General features: G+C 37.0%; 1 protein-coding gene across 2 annotated transcripts in view; it reads left to right on the forward strand.

Moving 5' to 3' along the window:
• The first annotated feature begins 6,842 nt into the window (after positions 1 to 6,842).
• The window catches only part of LOC131051463 (protein LOL1), a 75,453-nt gene continuing 60,587 nt past the window's right edge, over positions 6,843 to 21,708 (forward strand). Inside the window, exons 1-2 of one of the 2 annotated variants that reach the window (XM_057986015.2) lie at positions 6,843 to 7,292; positions 11,327 to 11,440. In XM_057986015.2, the coding sequence (XP_057841998.1) occupies positions 7,064 to 7,292; positions 11,327 to 11,440 (343 nt within the window). In that variant the 5' untranslated portion in view covers positions 6,843 to 7,063. The remainder of the gene's footprint in view (positions 7,293 to 11,326; positions 11,441 to 21,708) is intronic. The other variant, XM_057986016.2, reaches the window with a different exon arrangement.

The raw sequence follows: 21,708 nt of genomic DNA on the forward strand, positions 1-21,708 counted from the left end.
CATATATGCAAAAATGCTCTCTCAAATGCCACTCTGGCCAGATGTTGTACCACCATCGCCACCTGCTCTCCCACTGGTGCCTGCACCACCTGATCCATCTCTTCGTGGAGGCCTCATCGAACCACCACTCCCTCTTGCATCCCTTGATCTCTCCCTCCGTAGAGGACTCATCACACCCCCACTGCTCTACACCCTCTACGATCGCTCTGATCTGGCCTGCCGCATCTGAGAATAGCTAAGAGCTCGCTGACTAACTGGCACCACCTGCTCATATAAACCCCGCCAATAGTCTATCTCTGCCTGCGCTCGTCGCATCTCCCTCATCACCTCCCCTGCAGGCCCCTGTGCTCCTACTCCAACCCGGACTCTCTCCTGCAACTCTGCTAATCTCTCCACTGCACTATCCCTCTCCCGCAGCACCATCGTCAGCTCTGACTCCCATGCAAATAGCTGCACACCCCTAGCTGCCACCTCCGCCTCCAAATCCTCTATCTGGATCTGCAAATGTGCTATCATGTGATCTCGAAGATCTCCAATGGCTCCCTCCCTGGTATCCATAGCCGCCTCACCTGCACCACCCTCTCCAGTAGCTCCCTCCCCTTTGTCCATCGGGATCTCCCTCTCCATCCCCCTCCCACCCAGCCGAACTCCTCCCTGAATCAATGGTCCCTGTGCTATCCGTAGAGGCAGTCCACCTCTCCCTCTCCGCTGAACCCGCATCCCCAACCCACCACCTCCTCCTCCTCCTTCTCCACCACCTCCTCCTCCTCCTCCTGCCATCGGTCCTCGACCTCCTGCCCTCCTCCGTCTCTGTCCCCTCTCATCCTCAAAATCTGGGATCGGCTCTGCTGGATCAGATATCCGTAAGATCGGGTGCGCTGCCCGGTACTGTGTATACTCATTTGAAACCCCTGCATCCACGACCCTCGGTCGTATGTCCCACGGTCTCGCCTACAGTGTACGAAACTCTGCCAGTGCCTGATCATACGGTAGCCCTAGCCCCCATGCGTACCTCTCCCGAATAACCCAAGCATACTCTCCTGATCCATTGGGTAGTCCCTACTGCCGTCCAAACTATCTCAGTACTCTCCCGGGCACTTGTCTCTCCACATGGTATGAGGTCCTCCCAATGAGGAATCGGGTCATAAAAACCTAGGGCAGTGCCTCTGCATCATCATCCCATGGCTCACACTCTAGGTATGGTCGCCATATAACTGCATCTAGATCGTCCAGTGCCCGCCGCCACCACTCTAACTTCCCCAAGTGGGGCTGACTCATCATGCCACTATACATGAACATATACGACTGGTCTATTGCGCAGAATTTCAAACTCACTGGTAGGTGCTCCCAGGCCCAAATATGCAGCAGTGTCACGCCCACTGCTAAGGAACCCCTCTCCCGGTAAACCACCTCATGGAGCTCCTGGTACAGGTGTGCCAGCATGCATGACCCCCACGCAAATCGGGTCCCCTCAGTAACCATCATCTCGATCACCTGTCCCCATCCCACGACCAAACCATGTGATCGCTTGTCCGAACAAAGAAGTCCTCCCACGATACCTGATAAGACTGCTGGAAGAGGCTCATATAATGCCGCTATCTCCTCCCAGGCAATCAATCCATCATCAATGAACACATCCTCATCAAAAATCCTCTGAACTGTAAGGGTCCCCCAAGATCTGTCATATGTGACCAGCTCCCCCCGAATCGGAATCCGCAGGATGCGCCACACATCCTCTAGGGTCATTGTCATCTCCCCCTATGCCAGATGGAAGGTGCACGTCTCGTTGTGCCACCGCTCAGCTAACACTGTAATCAAACCGTGATTCATCTGAATCACGGGCATGTGCATCGCCTCATACAATCCGGTCGTGGCAATGCAATCAATCTCCGCCTCTGTCAATCGATCCCGCAACCCCTGTGTCGCAGGATGTCTCTCGCGTAACTGCAACATGCCTAGCTCCTCCTGCACATGGACATTCATCCATCATCATCAGTTGTTTTGTTTTCAAACTTTCTTAAGTTTAAACCTAGACTATCAACAGATATTTTGATCAAGTATCTTCGGGTCTCAACAGGTAAGCAATCATGGCAACCTAGACTTCAACAGGCATTTATCCTAATGACCTAAGTCTCATCAGGCTACTATGGTTCAAAATAACTCCCACTTCACATCGCCATCCATCCATCATTGGCATCGGGAGATTTTCTTCATCCAAACTGGGGCATCTCTTTATCCTAAAGCAAAAGCGCTAGTTTCTCCACAATAGCGCTACAACCCTAACAAAAATGCTCAATCAGCTATCCAATAGCGCTCAAACTACAAATGCGCTAGAACAACTACATAGTAGCGCTAATTAAGAGCAATAGCGCTCAATCAAGCCCTCAATAGCGCTTATTAATCAATAGTGCCTAAACTTGCACACAATAGCGCTAAAACATCTCAAACACGCTCAAACAAAGAGGCAATAGCGCCATTGCGGCACCATAACGCTAATTCATGGAGCAAAAGCGCCAAAACCATAGTTCCAGCGCTCTTGCTCCAACTCGACTTGGACTCAGTAAAAAGCATATCAAAAATGCATTAAAATTAAAATTTCAACTTTGTGTACCGCTGGTCCGTAGTTGTCTGGGCGCTGGAACCGTCGGACTCGCTCAAATCTGTGCTCAGTAATTGGTATCGGCATCCTGATTGCTGCTCGCTCCTCCCAAAGGTCACTATTAGAGCTCTGGTTTCACACTGGTTGCGGTCACAAATGATCTTGTTTTTATCCCTTTCACTCTATTTATACCTTTCGCCGTCATCGTAACTTCCCCCCGCTCACTGCCGTGGTCCCCGTGAACTTCCCAAGCCCCCCATTTCTCCATTTTTCCCCTGATTTCTTCTATTTTTCACCCGTATGGCTAACTCCTTCTCTTCTCACACCCTGCCAATTTTCATTCTTTTTCGAGAAATCGTTCGATTTTTCAAAAAATTTCGGTCCATCTCTCGAGTGGGCATACCACCCATTAAATTTACATTTTATGGGGCATTTCTTCACACCAGTTTTTCTTTCTTTGAAACGATGCGATAAACCGCACCGTGTCAAAGAGGGGCAAATGTAGTCACACAAATCGGTCCAACTCAATTAAATAAATATTCACTATTTATTTGATTAAAAATCCACTACCCATCAGTTAATTAAATAAATATTTAATTAATTCATCTCCAAACATTCTTCTATTAATTAAATAAATTATTCAATTTATTTTAATTAATTCATTAAATCAAATTCAAAATCAATTAAATAAATAAAATCTATTTATTTAATTAAAATCCCCTTTTCCTCATTTAAATAAATTTAATAAAAAAACATTTATTTAAAATCATTATCCCCCCCACTTGCATTTTCCTACAAATGCAACTTGCACACATTTATTGAAATAAATGAATTTTTTTTTTAAATAAAATCCTATTTTCCCTCACCCACCAAATCCACTTGCAAAATCTAATCCCCTTCTAGATTCTTCTAACCCCTTTCTAATTAGCCTAATTCATCCCCTAATTATTGTCACATTCCTAAGCAAAATGGAGTCACTTCTCAAAGACTTCAAAAGTCTTTGAAAAACATTTAATGCTTTGTGTGTTCAACAAATTAACCCCCAAAGTCTTCCAAGACCACTAATGGCTCTTACATGACCATTTATGGCTCTTACATAACCATTTATGGTTATTTCAAACTTGTCTCCCCAAATATTTATTGTTTTGACCATATTCATCCTTTTCACATTTGCACAAGAGTTTATCCATTAGATAAAAGCTTTATTCTTTGAATAAAGAGTTTATTCATTCAACTAACCTTGACTTTAACTCCCAAGGTCATATCAAACATTTAATGCTTATTCCCTCCCCTCTCAACCTATCTCACATTGACACTTGTCATCCTGGGATTGGGTTGAAAGCCCTCACATGGATTTGAAATCATTCAATCCTGACCCTTGTTGAGATTACTCAATCTCAACCATCCATTGCTCCATTTTCCTTGTAAATAGAGCCCATTTCTTCATAATCCAGATCTTGAAAACTTGTATGCATTTAACCTATAGGCATTTTAGAGAGCATTTAGCATAACTAATATCTTTGTTATTTTAGTTAAAATCAATCATTTTAATAGCATCTAGTATTTTAGTTTTTCATTTCCCATTTGAAGCAAAATACTCAAATCTCAATCCTCCATAAGCATCCATAGTGCAAAAAGCTGCTGAGAGCTACACTATTTTGGAACTTGGAGAGGAGAGGAACAAAGGAGAAGAAGCTAAGAGCATGTTAGGAGGTATTTGGAGATGCCTCATCATATTTGCTTCTTTAGTTAAATATGCTTTCATGTTTTTAGTATCTCTTTTGATATGCCTGTTTAGATTAGTTTTTGATTGATTAAGACTAACGGTTTCTTGTGTGTGTGTTATTTATCTCAGACTAACCTTGTCCACTTTGCAGAGCATCAGGTTCTATCTCATTTTAAAGTTCAATGCGTCCCCCCCCCACTTAAATGTCATGATTTCTCATTTAAATTATAGATCCAATTGTAGGGCCATATTATTCAGCTTCCCTTAAATTTAGGCCTATCTTGTCAAGACGATGGTAATTTTCGTACAATGTTTGATGCTTTTTGGTTGAAATTTTGTGACGATAATGTGTTGGCCTTGACATTTCTAGATGTATTCTCGAAGTTGAGATATGACCATTTTAAGTTGGCCAAAATGTGAATTTACCTTGAGAACCCTATATAAGACATCACCTCTAATTCATTTCTTTATCTTATTATTATCTTATCATTCCAATTCAAGGACATTTATTATTCTTCAAGAGTAGATCCAAGTTGAAGGAGCATTAGGTTATATCAAAGCATCTTCAAGTATATTTTCATGATGGATTTATCATACTATTGCACCGACATATGGATGACTTATCCTAAGAGCAACATCATCAATTCAAGGTATAATAATTTCAATTAAATATTTCCATTCAAGCATTTCATTTTAGATTTCTATTTCTTTCCTAATCATCATTGTTGTAGGGTTAATTCCAACTTGAGGTTTGAATTAGGCAAGACCCTATTCAACTCAACACCATTTTTCTCTTCTCTTGTGCATTTGCAAGCTCGTAAATAGGTTTCAGGTTTAGATCAAGGATACAAAAACATGACACACAAACATAGATACACGCAACCAAGCAAATTTCTTAGAAAAAGGTAGGACACTAACAACTAGTGCCATAGTCTAGATGTTTTAGCCTTAAGGTTGACCAAAAGGAAGTACGGAGACTCCTAAGATCAACTAGATTCCTATTTTTGCACTTGGATACTTGTTTGGACTAGGGTCCTAGCCATAGTCTCCACCCAGTTTGATCCCAGATTTCTGTCATATGTCCCTCTTTGCACCCCTTTCCAGATATATACATCTTTGTTCATTTCCAAATCTACATTTGTTTGTTTATATTGTTTATTATCAATTTTGTAGCATTTAGCCTAGTTATTTGCATCATTTCTTATCTAATCAATCAAATCAAAAGAAAAATAATAATTAGTCATTATGCTCAACTCTCTTAAGGGTTTGAAGTTGGGCCTATTGGTTGTTTTCCAATGTAATTGGTGGGATTGAGTTTTCCTAGTTTGCATGTTTAGACTAGTGAACCCCATTTCAACTACATCACAATACTTAATTGTACATTCTATCAAAATAATTTTGTACCAAATGGCTTGTTCAACAAGGAAGATACTAGTTGATTAGAGAACAATAGATGTGTTTATTTTAATTGTTATGCATCAAAATTAGTGCTTGATAATATCATCTTGTTGTTTGTATTCATTTATTTTAGCAAGAGTTAACTATTGGACTTATTGATTGATGAAATGATCATCTAGTTTTTTAGCTCCCTTTTCAAAGTTCCGTATCTTACTCTTAAGGTCCTCTCCATCTACTTGCTAATTTACATATGATATGTGCCAATCACCTCACATTAATGCTCAAATATCCACACAACACATTGGAAATGATGTTCCATGTTAGCAATGGTTCGATGCAATATGTTTTGTTTCCCTTTGTTCATGTTAATAATGCCTACAATGGATTATTGGCTTTGTATAAAAGCACAACTTCAATTATGCTACAAATAACACATGGTTGTACATTGTAGTTTGTTGTGAGGTTGCTCCTCATTTCTAGGAATTATACTTCAATTTTTTAGCTAATATGACAAACCTCTTTATAAATGGATTTTGTATGACTTAATTTTATAATACCTTTATAGTATCAAGACAAAACATTAAATAAGAGAGTATTATATTGTACTTTTTGCAAACATGTGATGACTTGATGATTTTATAAAACATTATAAAATATAAGATACACAATTTTATTTTTTCACTAAAAAACTATTAAAATGATTTTCAAACTAAAATATAACCCCAAAAAAACTAAATCTTGTCCACATTAAACATATATTTTTTTTAAAAAATCATAAAATAATTTTATAACATTCTCTCTCTTTAACCTTTAAATTGCATTTCCTTTTAATGTCCATGATATATAACTATGATAATAAAAAGTTACTTTTTGCATTAACTGACGCCACTATTTATGTTGAGGGCACATGACTTTGCCGTCCCTCATATTATAACACGTGCCTCCCCCTTACACACAAGATCTTCTCTCTAGAAAGAACCAAGTAAGGAGGATGAAAACTTTCGTGACGTAAAAAAAGAAGTTATAGGTGGAATAATATGAAATAAAATAATGTAATAATTTAAAAGTAATTTTCTCTTACCATGAACTGTAACGGATGTTATTGTTTGGAATTATCCTCCTGGCAAGAAGAGAAGAAATGGGGATTGGGGATAATACCTACAACGATGTAATGTGATTTTGGATGGGTTTAAGGGAGATGGGTATTTAAAGGCAGAGAAGCCGTTGACGCGTTGGATTTAGGCAATAGTATGTTCAAAGCGGGTGGCGGTTTAGTTGAGCGAGACAAGGGCTTCTTCATAGGACCGTGGTCGTTGTTCAGCAGGTAAAAAAGATTAATAATGCTATCAGGAAGCTACGCAGCAGGACCAGCACAGCACACCAGATCTGATAGTGTTCCTATGAACAATGGATCAGCCAATGGCCCAATAGGAGGAGGAATAGCTCAGCCCCCTAGAGTTGGTTCTATGGCGAACAATAATCCAGGTGTTGCTAGGCCAGGCTGGGGAGCCATGCCCATTCCCATGGGTCCATATGCTCCACAGCCTATGCCTGTTCCACCACCAAATGGTAAGGATTCTATCTGAGTTCGGGCATTTAATCGGTGAATTGGGTCTAACTGATCGTCAATTCATATGGGTTCAAAGACTTTGAATTTTATTTGGATTGGGTTCTCAGTTTCAATTCATTTGTGGAATGGGTTTTAAATTATTTTGAGACGATGGATGCTCATTAGGTCAAATTGCCGTTAAGTACTTGTCTGTTCAGAAAATTGTTTGTCTGGGTTTATACGGAATTCACCTCGTTTTCCTTGATTGCTTGATTTAAGATTTCATGTACCTGTTAATATTTAATGTGCCTGCCATCATTAAATAATTTTGCAATCATGATTTTCTACTTGAGACCCAGTAATGTTATGTGGGTAGCCAGGATATTGCAGTTTAGGGTGGAAAGATTCTAATTCATAGCATAATTGGGTTTATGTGCAGGTAGGATGCTTTAATTTAGGATTCAAAGGTTGCAATTCATAATGAAATTGTGTTTGCTGGTTTGATTTTTCTCAGCTATGATTTTCCCTTGCGAAGCTTTTTAGCTTCTTTGGGTAGGTGCGATGTTGTAGTTGAGGGTTTAAGGACTGTAATTCATAATATTTGAATTGGGTTTCCAGGTTTGCTTCATTTGTGAAGTGGGTGCACGGTTTAAGTTGGTATATTATTTGGGTTGTAAGATTTGAAGTGGACATGTCAGATTAATTTCATATTTTGATTGCAAGATTTAATTTGTACTGGATTTGGGTTCGTTATTTTTGTTTGTAAGATTGAATCTATTTATGAATTCCATTTGTGTATTTTTGTTAGGTTTTCAATTGGGTTTTTTGTTTTGGATCCATTCCGTAAACTAACATGGTTCTATGTTTTGCAATGTAGTGTATGCTGACTTATCTCTAGTAATTATATGGAGATAGGCCAATTTTATTCTCACGTTGATCTAGTTGAATTACAGGGCACTGTATTTATTGAAATTCATCCCGTATGATTGAAGATGTGATTCCTTGGACCGGGTGCATTGCAAATTATCGGAATCTATTTTGTTTTGAGTATAAAGCATATCTCATATTCTTCTTTGGGGTTCATCTATGATTCATTTGCAATAATCACTCTGTCCTTTTTGCTAGAAGGGCTTATATTATGGGGCAGGTGCAGAAGATAAGTTTACCTGCTCTAGACAAGAACCTTTCAGCCATCTCAGAAGATCTATCAGCTGAAAAACTATAGAGTTTAAATTACAGCTGATAGCCAAAACACTGTTACACTAACTATAATCACTATACACAAAAGCCTATACGGAATACTTAATTTTGCTGGGGACGTTACAAAATCCTTTGGCATAAACAAGATAAACTTAAAGGTTATAATTTATTGAGTTAATCTATTCTTCGCTTGCAATTATCCTTTTATTCCCTTTTGCTTGGATAGCTTTTATTATAGGAGCTGACTTCGAGAGAAATTTAGGTTGTTACAGATGATAAATTTTAAGCTCAATCCAGAGGATTTTTTAACTGAACTTTTACAGATGTTTTAACCTGCCACAGACAGCCAAAAAGTTACTACATATATAACCACTATCCAATAAATCCTATACCGAATAATTTATATTCAACCCAACTTATTGCTGGAGAGACCTCAAAATTCTTCTGCAGACAAACATAAAGGATGTAATTTGTATGAGCAGCTATTATACATACACATACACAAGAGGCATGCAATCTAGAAAGCATCCAAGTTTGGGTTATTTGGTTTCTTCTTTCATATTGTAAAAACAACCAAACGGGAAAGACATGATTTTATGCTTATATAAGAACTAACATTTTTACATGCATTTTGTTACGTATTTGACATGGTGCTCGACTATTAATTGGTAAAGGGTATATATTTAAAGGCAACACACGAGGGCATCTGCTACAAAATACTGTTAAAATAACCGAGGTAAAGTGATAATTGTGAAAAGAAATATAGAGATATCAATGAAGGAATTGCTATTCATAGTTGAAATCAATGGGAGCAATGTCATGCAGAATCATGCCAATGTGATTCTAAGTTGTAAAGAGTTAAAATAATGATCAAGAGATAAAACATCAAGAGAGGTATTGTGATAAGTATGGACGAGTTGGACAATGCAGAGACACCAATGACTTTAGTGATCTTTGTTCAATAATTGATCATGCAAAGTTAATCTCGCAATCAAGCAATATGTTAGGATCTCAAACATATTAATATGAACTATTTGGGTTCGACATAACTGAACATTATATCTTGACAGATTGAACCTCAACCAGAATTGAAATTCACCCCTTTGCACAAATCATGCATTAAATTATACACGAGATTTGGTAAAAAATAACAACTGATCTGTTTATTAATACAAGAATATAAAAGTCCAAGTTGCTCATGCGTATACCACACCATTTCGACCTTAACTTGAATTTCATTCTACACATGCTGTGATGGAAAAAAAGTTTGTTCTAGATGCTTCTGACTGATGATATATTAGTAGAGAGTAGCTTCTGGATTCAACTGTGTTAGATTTGTTGATGCTAAACAAATCCAACACAGTTGAATCCAGAAGCTACTCTTTACTATTATGGATTGTGGAAATTTAATGTCTTTAATTTGATGATATATCAACTTTGTACTAGTTTAAGATCTTATATCTAAACAATCAAGTGCTTCACTAGATTTTACCAAATCTTCACTACTTGAGATTATCCTTCGGTATGCAATGACTGGATGAATTTTTAGAACAGGTTATTGTATTCCCTTCAGTAGATACATTGGTCAACACATCATTTATATGTTGCTTATAGGCTCTATAACAGCCTTGGTTTTTTAAGGGATAAAAAGTGCTCCTTCACAGGAGTTATTTATTCAATATCAAATCTATCAGAAAATAAATTGCAGCTCTTAGCCCAATCCAGATATGTAAGAGTCAATCAAAGGATACATTAATTTAAGTGAAGCACATTCACTATCATTATGTTTTGAGTGCTTATGCATTCCAATTACCATTTTGTTATGTCTCTTTGGGATGATTTTGCTTGCTTGCATCTATTGATTAGTGCTCTTATGGTTCTTTGCATATACATTCCTTAATATGTAAAATAAAGTACGAGTCAACTGGAGGAAATAATTTTTACTAATGTTAGACTTTTTTGTTTGTGCAATTCCTTTTTGTTGATAACATTTTGCAGTACCATAATAAGTCATGTTTATCAATTTCATAATATTGCATGAGTCTCTTCTTCTTTGTTTGGACCTTTAGGGGTGACAAAAGCTTTAATGATTTTTATTAGATTGTATCTCTTGATGAGTGGCACACCACTGTTCGGCCCTATGTGTCCCAGATAATGGGGAATATTGTATCTCTTGATGAGTGGCACACCACTGTTCGGCCACATGTGTCCCAGATAATGGGGAATGCCAAGCTGTGATACAGACGTGTCATTGCTGGTTTCTATTCTCAGTCTTTACCTTTGGTCTTCATTTACTCCTTGTTATCCTTTAGGGGTCCTCCTCTCACATGGATGCTTTTTTGTTTTTGGAAAATTGTGACTATGATTTATGCTTTCATCATTGTAGTGTTCAATTTCTTTGGTTTTTTTTTCAGATCTTAGCATTCTTATTTCTCTATAGTTATGGTATACCTCTAATTATGCTTTCACTGTTCCTATTCTTTTAGTTCTTTCGGTTTGTTTTCAGATCTTAGGCTTCTTTATTGCCCTAATACAATTCTTTTGTAACTAGTTGTAACAATAAGTCCCATTGACTTGCTCTGATCATTCATAGACATAAAATTCTTTCTTTCTTTCTTTGTGAACATCAATACTGGCTTCACTTGCTTTTTTTCTGTGTTGCATTGAGTCTTGACCAACTTCAAATGTTTAAATTTTTTAGTATATTTTCCATACAATTAGGAATAGGGATTAGGAGACAGTGATGAAGACAAAGGTTTACTGGTCTTTCATTATATCAATTTTAAGCCTTGTGTGGTTGTTTGGTCCAATACAGCCTAAATTTTTAATGAATGTTATACTTCCGCATTTGTAGGAATGCAGGGTCAGCTTGTGTGCAGTGGATGTAGAACTCTTCTTGTCTATCCTCAGGGTGCAACAAATGTTTGCTGTGCAGTATGCAACACAGTAACGGCAGTTCCACCTCCTGGTTTACATCCCTTCCTTATTAATTGTGCATTGTCTTTTCTCTTGATTTTTGTTATTCTATTGAGATCATTTCGTTTGGAAGTTGAAATATCTAAAAAGGAAAATTACCTTCTATTGAGACGAATTTCAAAAGCTCCATTGTTTATAGGAAAAAATACAAAATCCTACTAGGAATTGCATTCGAAGTTTCCTTGATGTTGCTAGTAGTTTAATATTGGCTAAGATGCTCCTTTACATGTATCTTTCTTCAGAGATACCGAGTAACATCTAAAACTGTTTTTGGCAGTTTCAAGGAATAGAATAATCTTTGTGCAAGATAGAGAAATACAAGAAAAATGTTTACATTTAAGTATTCATATCAATAAATTTAAAGTTGCTAGCTCAATTCAACATTTAGTAATTTAGTCATATGAGGTTTATGAAAATGAGGGTTTTCGTGGGTGGGAATAACACCATATGAGCTACTCTTCAATCTGGTGCAGTGACAACACGAGATGCGAGAGTGACAAGCTACTCATCAATCTGGTCCAGTGACAACACAAGAGATGTGAGAGTCTTGGCAGAACTTTGAAAACTTGCATAAGTAGCCTGGTATCATGATGATGTCGGAAACAAGTCTCTGTTTGGGCAAAAGAATTATCTATACATTATCACAATAGTAAGGGAGGAATATAAATTATGTGTGTTACACTCTTCCGGACTCTCACTTCTTTGTTTATACAAGCACTGGTCACCTAAGTACAGACATCAGGGTTTACTAGAGTCGACGATCCTGCTTCCATTTAAAATGTTTTTGGTTGTGTTTGGTTTTGTTCATGTATCTTTCCAAGGTTGCAAAGTAGTTGTACAGTGCATATTATGTAGTGAATCTCATGGACAGGATGGTAACGATAAATGAAACAGATAATATAAAATAAAGGCCAAACTAGGGTGAATACAAAACAAAAAAACACAGAAATAAACTTGTGATAAAACATCTAACATCTCCTTAAATAAACGTAAGTTAATTACAGTTTTTGAGTATATTCTGAAAAACAATAGCCTGTATAGATACAAGAAAAAGACATCAAGGCTTGGATAAAATAAAGAACAGATATTTTCCTTTTGCAATGTTTTACCTGCCTTTTATGTTGTTCTGGTGATCACTAGCACCAAAAGTATTAGGTTGCGTCTATTACGTGCTTTTTCATTAGGGTATTGAACAACAAAATTATCCATTGCATTTTGAGGCATATGCTATGTTTAATGATTAGCAGACACTGACAGCCAGACAAGCAACTGCAAATAATCATTACAGGATCAAGAGATTGTTAGGAAGGAAAAACTAGATGCATGTACTGCAAAAGTTTCTAGGCTATTTTGATTGTCCATTTCATCGTATGAGGCTTAATGCCTTAGAATGAAAGGAAGTAATAACAATGGTAGATAAAATTTTGCTATGATAACAAAATCTAAATCGCAATAGAAACTAAACAATGACATACTTAAAGATGACACGATGATTTACTTTGGGAAGCCCTTTGAGGAAGCAATCCAACAAAACAACACTACTCATAGTATTAACAAATAATGCTTATACACTAAGATTTCTCTTGTGTTCCCTAGCTACTTGTATGCATTACAAAATATGCTCGTATTTAGAAGCACAATGCTTTAAGAAATCACCAAGTCGTTTTACAAAACCATGGGTTGATATGAAAGATCCCCGCCAGAATGCTGCCCAAATTTTTCACTGATTTACCCTTGAGTAATTGACTAGCAGGTTTGCATGGAGTTGAAGAGTTTATGAGGTGTATGTTTAATTGGTTACTTTCAGTTTAAGCACGGTTCCTCTTAAAATAGTTTAGTTTGGAATGCATATAGCAGTGAAGAAAACAAATAACTCTTGATATTTCTTTTCCAACCCCAAATATATTCAAATGTAAATTGAGGAAAGATTGCAACATACAGAATTAATAGAGTTTCCATTTGTTGACATGAATCTGGAATATTACGTGACTGTGAATACATTGCAGAAATGATAATATGCAGATATATATTGCTGTGCATGACAGCTGCAAATAGAAGCTATGAAGCCTCAACTTCCTCAGAAGCAAACGGATTGATAAATTCAAGCATTGGCAGGGTTCACGACTTGATGCAAGACTCGTGTACGTGGAGGGAACTAACAGCCAACACCAAAGAAGAAGAAATGGTTCAGACTTTCCCAATCGACTCCCTACTCAAGCTATTCTACCTTTGGCTTCCCACAATATATTAATAAAAAATGCTCAAAATACCACAAAAGGCCAGAAGATTTGCTCACACCTCTTTACTTCTTTCTCACTGATCTCCACATCACCAAGCAACTCAAAATGTCCCTTGAATAACTCCAGCAGCAAGCATTAAGAGAGTTTACCAGCTAACAAAGTCCACACCCTTGAGAAAAGACTCAAGACTGGTCAGCAAAGACTCGAGACAATGGCAAGACAATATCATCAAATTGAATTCAAATAGCCCAATGAATGAGTCATGCAGTCCAGTAAAGTTATAAATTAAATTTTCTGAAAACCGAGGTGTCCCAAAGATATTAAATATCAAAATACAATCTCCAAACTATTGAATGTGCTGCTACAGGGGCCACAACCAGCATATAGTTTTAATCTCAGTGCTAATCCTCTCTACATACCATGCCCAGCATTATATTTGTGGCCAGTAGGGGATATATTAATGATGAATTAGCACATTTAGCACAATTTCTAGCAAGGGTTGTGAAATTATAACTCGATGTTGTATTAACAAAGGAGACGAAGGCTCCTCAAATAAGCAAATTACAAGCAAAGTTTCTAAAACAGAAACGAAAGACTGAAAAGAAACATTTAAAATAATAACAAACTACGAAAAGGAAATATCCTAAACTAACCAAATGACCATTATAGAAACATTACATAATTACCTAAATACCTTTCCTTAATGGTCATTCTACTAACTACCCGTTGGTGTGGTTTTTATGCTTGCTCAACTTAGAATAAAATACCCAAAGATATCCTATTCTCTCTTGATCAAAATCTTCTATGTGCTAAACAGTTGAACTGTGTGATCACAAAGATGACTCCAAGGTCTCCAAATTCGTACGGATAGTCTTAGTTGGTTTGTTGTGATTTGTTGGTAATCTCAAGGGGGACTTACATAATTGTTCGAGGAGTTGATCAATCTAAAGATTCTGCTGATTCCCGACTTTCTTTTCTTTGGGAATGATTTTGCAATAAGCTCTTTTAATCCTACTTCTATAAAGACTTGAAAAAAGGGCAAAAGGATGGGGGTTTAGGAAGATAATTCTAACCCTAGGCTAATCCTATGAACTCGGGAGACATAAATTGCAAAAGTGGAATTTAAAACACGTCTTGTTTTGCCAAATTCAACAACTACACAAGAATGGTGCTATCTTCTAAGGAATTCAAAAGATTTTCATATCGCTAATATTCACCAACATATTGAACAATGAATATAGTAATAGAAGTTAAGTTTCCATTTACTGGTTCAGGCTAACTTTGCAAAATAATTGAAAATCATCCAATTATAAAAAGTATGAACACATCAATTCCACATTAAGCAATTTTATCAGATCCTTCATTCAATCTATTAACTTGGAAATGAAATATACTCTAATGAGAGCCAAGAAACCATGCTAACTTGCAAAAGTGGACAAAAATTCGCCAACAATTGAACAATGAATTATGTCTAGTACTTAAGAAGTATCACTACAACAATTTCTCAAAAATCTCTCATATGAGCTACAAATGAAATGAGGAGGGTTTATATAGCCACCCTTATTACTAAGCAATGACCTAGATTGATTTAAGATCAATGGCCAAGATTAAACAACAAACTCCAATTAGTGCAAGCTAACATAGTTATCCAAAATGGACCAATGAGAAATAAACAACTAATAAATCCAACTTTCTTCTAGAAGTGGGTGTCCCTTATCCTTTTCCTTGGCAGCAAATTCAATGAACCTGGTCACTATGGGGTTGAGCTCTTCCATTGGGACACTTGGCAATATGTCAATCTTATATTCCATCAAGTCCATCTCATCTTGACATGTGGCAAAAGTGGCTATCCAATCTATTTACAGTTTTCGAAAACCATCCTCAATGGATAGAAATGAGGATGCCTTGCTAAAATGTTGCTTTTGGGTTGGATTTGTGGAAGTGAAGAAGGTGCTCTGAACTTTGGCCTTTGGTTCTCTACATCCATGTCCTTGTCGCAAACTATTTCTTGCTCAAGCACATCGAAGACTGTGACAAAGACCTTGGCTTGGATTTCTTTGATTGTTTCTTCTACTTTGGCACCACCAATCCTCATCTTTTCCAAGGAATATTTATTTGCCTTCTTTTCTTGAAGTCTTCGAGGTTCACATGGCCAAGGTTGGTATCCCCAACCCTCCTCCATTCCATCACGATCTTGGGCTCCAACTTTGGTCCTTTGTTATTGAACCTCATCTACACGTTTCTTAAAATCCTTGAGTTGACATCTTCCACCTGAAAATCATGAAAATTTTCTAAGTTAAAAAAAACAATAAGGCGGTTTGATGTTAATTTCTAGCCTAGAGTGCAAAGTTTGAAGAAATTTTCAAAGGATAATTCTTAGACTTGGTAAAATTTTGGAAATTGAAGCATTTGCCTCTAAACAGCATAAAAAAGCAAGATGATGATAAAATTTGAAGAATCCTAAATGAAAGTTCTCATGCACTTCTAGAAGATTAGAAATTCCGATTGAAAATATGAAAGAAATTTGGAATGCCGACTGCCCTCAATCCTGTTAGAATAATATCTCTATATAGTTAATGGTCAATATTGTATTTTATTAGTTTAGATTCTGTTAGCTTAGTTTAGATAGAATGTTTCCTTTGTAATTGCCTTTAAATTGTTTTCCTTGCTCAGTAATAAACAAGCAATTACCATTGTCTCATTTGTGTAACATGGAATCAAAGCGGGAATAAAGAATTTTTTTTAATCCTAAAAATTTCATATTGAATTTTTTAGTGGAAATTTTTTCAAAGTTTTCTTGAGCTCTAAATAATGATACCTTGTGTTGGCATCTGTTTGTGAAGATTTTTAGTCCATAATTCACGATTTTGTATTGCGTGAGACTGAACGACTGCGACACATTTTTGTTTCATTGCAGGTTTTGTTTCTTCTTTCCGCGCCGAATTTCACGACTATGTTTTTTGTTTGTGCTGATCAGACTAAATTGTGACACGATTTTTTTTTGGTATGTCTTTGTTCGACGGATTTCTTGACGTTTTTGGCGATGGGATTTATTCCAACTGTGCGTATTTTGCTAGCGCAAAAGAGTTTTGGGTGATTTTTTTTGTGTGACTCACAACGGTTTTCTGTCGCTGTGTCACGATTTTGTCTTTTGCTCGCAATTGTGTTTTACCCATGTGATAGGATTATAATACTTGTGTTTTGTTTTTGCATTTTTTTCGTGATTAGGGATATCTTTACTTTGCGCCCTATGTGATTTGTTTTTTGTTGTCTAGGGTTTTCAACAGCTTTGGGAGTCGTTTTTGTAGATTCTTGTGATCCCCAAATTTTTTCTCTTGTTTTTCTTCTCTGGACGAAGGCTCTCTGCACGTTTTTCTTTTCTGCAAGCAATTAGGGTTTCAATTTTTTTGGATATTTGTCATTTTCAGCACCCCATGGTTTCTGTTTCTCGAAATTTGTGCCTTGGGATTTGTGCATCAGATTTTTCTGCCTTGACATTTGTACTTGCATTCTGCCTTACGTTTTTAGTGCTTTCGGATTCATGCCTCATCAAATTTTAAGCCTCTGCCTTGATTTTTGTGCCTTCACCAGTTTGACCTCATGGTACGTGATGGCATCTTTGACAAATATTATGCTTGAAAGTAGTTAGAAATTCAATCGGAAAAACTATATCACCTGGAAGTAGCAGCATATCCTAACTATTGTTGAGTATAGGTGTCTTGATGCAATTGTTTTGGGCATGTCTACACATCCTCAAACAACATGAAAAGACCAAGACAAATGGGATGAGCGCAACTAGGAAGTTGTCATGCTCATCAAAATTTCAGTCATAGATGATCAACTCCCTCAAGTGCCATATGGGAAAACTGCTAAGGAAATCTAGGATCATTTGAAGGCCCTTCATGAAACCTTCGACAAGAGCAGAGCGTTCTTTCTCAAGAACATGCTATTTTCCATCATGATGGATGAGAAAATGTCCTTAGAGGAGCATCTGACGAAGATTAAGGACATTCATGATCACTTGGAGGCGATTGGTCGAACAATGGAGGAGGAAGACATGGTAGTCATCACTCTAAAGAGTGTGCTAAAATCTTATGAGTGTTTCATTGAAACACTCAACATTACTTCAACTAATGTTGATTTGAAGTTTCCAGATCTTTTAACAAGTTTCTGCATTAGGATCGTTGGAGACAATAGTTTGGTAGTAGTGCCGGTTCATCATCCATTGAACAAGCGTTCTCTGTCAAGTCTCTTGCTAAGGACAAAGGGAATTGTCACACTTTTCAGTTGAAAAGCTTAGGTCCTCAGGATAGCAAGAAGAAAAAGAATGTTTAATGTAACTATTGTCACAAGTATGGTCACATGAAGGTCGGTTGTCGATGTCGATTGGCTTCTGAACAACAGAAGCAAAGAGGGTCTCAACCCAAAGCAAATGTTGTAGAGCACTCTTGATAAAATTCCTTGAATCACTTAAGGAATCACTTTCAAATTTGCCTCCAAGTGTGGAAATTGGCTTTGAAATTCTCTTGGAAGTTGTCGTGTACTTGCAATTTACATTTTGCTTTGAAGTTTGAAAGAAAATTATTTCTTGAGTTGCAACTTTCAACTTTGAGAAGTGATTTATGAATGAATGAAATGCCAATGCTCATGTTTATAGAGAGGTCGAATGAATCTGGTCTTGTTTTGAGCATCAAGTCGAACCTCCTTTTTCCTTTTTTCCTTTCATGATCTCAGTGGCGATCTCTTGTGTTTTTTTTTGCCTAGAACCTTCTCTTTGTGGCAAATTTTGAATTCTTTCAACACTTCTACACTTTGCCAATTTTTTGAATTTTTTTCCAATCCATAAACACAGCCAAATTTTTGAATTTTTTTCCAATCCATCAACACTTGAAATAATTCATCCACAACCAAATTTTCTTCATCTTCCTTGGGCAGACTTGCTACTTGGTTAATGAATTTATGCTGCTAGGAAGGGTTGACTTCATGTGAACCTGCGGATTTTCCTGAATAGGGAGAGTGGACTTCATGCTTGGTTGAGGAATTTCCTTGATTCCTAGGCGGACTTCATGTGCAACAAGGAATTTTCCATGGAAACTTGGAATTCTTCCATTGAAACAAGGAATGTTTCCAAAGCAATTTAGTTATTTTTCCAAGGAAACAAGAAATTTTTCCATGGAATTTAGGGGGTTTTCCAAGGAAACAAGGAATTTAGGAATTTTTCCAAGGAAACAAGAAATTTTTCCAAGGAATTTAGGAAGTTTTCCAAGGAAACAAGGAATTTTTCATTCCTAAACTTCATACTTGGCCATTTTTCTTGTGATCTTCCATTAGCATTCCTGATAGTGAACTCTCTTTGAATCAGAAACTTCCCATGATCCTGGAGAAAGCAAAAGCATCTTTCTTTTTTTAGAAAAAGTAGAACAAAAAACAGGTTCCTGGATTTGCCCCAAAATGCCAAAAATAATTTTTTGTTAGAAAAACAAAAAGCAAAAAAAAAAAAATTAAAACTGCAAAGAAATAGGAAGTTGTCAAAATTGATCCCAGAAAATTGCGTTTTTACTCCTTCGACTTGTCTAAGCACATTCGTGTTAATTTTAGTGATCAGATTTAGATATAACTTAGAAATAACACAAAGCAATCACACAAAAGAGACAAGACACCAAGAATACCCTGGGAAAACCTCCCTCTTGGAGGAAAAACCCAGCATCAAGTCCAGATCAAAATCCTTTAATCATGAGCAAATTACAAGTATAATGAAGATCAGATCACTTATCTGATTAAGTCACCAACCTAGGGCAGAGCTTTGCCCAATCTAAATCGCTGATGTGCAGGCCCTAATTCGCTGATCCCACAAGTAGGGTTTTGGCACCATAGAAGAGGATGGTCGCTGCACTAAATTAGTGAGTTAGACAACTCAATATCGCCCAGCATAGTCGCCCATAATTTGCACAAGTCTGCTCCACAATGGTGATCAGATTCGGGTCTGGAATGGAGCTCAGAATGATCAATAGTTCACCCAGATATAAGGTAGATTCACAGCTCAGATTCCACACTAATTCACCCAGCCACAAGAACAGATTCACATTGATTAGGATGACAAATTCGCTAGTAGAAGACCATGGAATGCGTGTTCTTTGAATTTGTGGATTGAGTCTTGTTATATACAAGATTCAATCATCTTCTTTCCCAAGTCGGCTGACCTATTTAGCTGACTTGATTTCATTTTTATTCCTTTACATTGGCGCCCAAATTTGGGATTATAATTGAACTACAAGTTACTTTATTTTCTCTAAGTGGACCCAACCCAATACTTTACAAGTAATTGCTCATGATATTGTTGTTATTACAATTTACATTAAATTTTAATTGCCACTTAGGCAACATTAAAATTTAATCAACATAATCCGATCTAGCTATCACATTTCAATAATTCGTAGCATCAGAACGCTCTTTTGACCATTCTTTCTCCTTATTGATTTTGATGACGACTCCAATATTTGAAAATCGACTCATTTGTGAAGGTGAGAGATTGGAGACAAAAAAGCAAAAACCAAGGGATCCCTATTTGCACTGGGGCGATGTGTGAAAATGTCACAACACCACCCTACATAAAACTTGACATAATCTGCAAGTCATTTGGCCACAAATGCATAGAAGGCTGCCCCCTTCTCCTTAGAACGCTATGCAACATGAGCCTACTACTAAGACCCTCCTTGGTTTAGCAAAGCTTCTGGATAGGACCGAGTTTACCATGATCCTTCTACCACAATCCTTCCAACATGATGTTGGGTAATGTTGATGGTGTTTTTATGCACAGTCGAACACAAAATAAAGTATTGAATACTCTATCCTCTCTTGAACAAAGACTCCTCAAATGCTGAAGATTGGCAAAAAGGATCACTTGAGATGATTCCAGTTTCTCGATGTCAGGTCTTGACGTGTTGGATAGCTTCAATGGTATGATGTATTTGCTGTACTTGCGAGGTGGCCTACATAGTTGTTCTTTGCTCGATTCAAGCATAATGGAATGACGTTCTTCAAATGATGTTGCAATATCGCTCTCTCCTATTATTATTGATCTTTGATAAAAACAATGAAAAAGGGACTAAGGTATAGGAATGTGTTGACGTGTATTTTGTACGCTATCAAACACAGAATAAAATACCCAAGGGTACCTTATCCTCTCTTGAGTAAAGCCTCCGAATGCTGAAGATATCGCGAGAAAGGATCAATCAGGGTGACTTCAAGGTTCTTCGTTGTAGGATCTCTACGTGTGGATAAGCACCAATGGTCGTTGTAAATGCTGTTTCTTCAAGGGGCCTTACGTTTTTGAGCTGTAGGAACAAAATTTTCCTAAAGCTAAGAGGTTCTCAAAAAAGATCAAAAGATAGGGTTTGCAAGAGATGAATTCTAATCTAATCCTAAGAATGACTCAATGTAGGCTAGACTTGGTAAGATTCTACCAATTTCAGTATTGCCAAGGAATTACAACTCTACTGGAATTGATGCGATCTTCTAAGGTGATTAGTGATTTTTCAAATCATCAAGAATTATAGATACTACCATAAAGATACATATCAATAGTTCAATAATGATTGAAGGTTCAAGCAATCCAAATATCTCCAGTTGACCACACAAGGCGTCCTTACAATCAGTAAGAAGCTAGTGGTTTGGAACGTGAATCTCACCAAAGATCAAGCCCAACACTTAGTCCTTTAAACTTAAATACTACTTCGACTGAGAATGATTCAAGAAAGTAAACAACCATGAAGATAGCCACAAGAATTGCAATAAAACACCATAACTTCAATATTTTATTGATCTCAAAGCCAAAATAGACAACAATTGTTTGAAATTCTTTCTTCAATACTCAATCTTGCTACAAAATAACTTTCTTCTCTCCAAAAGCTCTAACTACCTATCTGCTCTCTAATCTTCTAATTTCTAATTATTACAAAATGAAAATGAGTGAGGGTATATATAGCATCCTCAGTTACAATGAACGACCCAGATCAAAAGA

This window comes from Cryptomeria japonica, chromosome 7 (assembly GCF_030272615.1).
Source record: "Cryptomeria japonica chromosome 7, Sugi_1.0, whole genome shotgun sequence".
Lineage (NCBI taxonomy): Eukaryota > Viridiplantae > Streptophyta > Pinopsida > Cupressales > Cupressaceae > Cryptomeria > Cryptomeria japonica.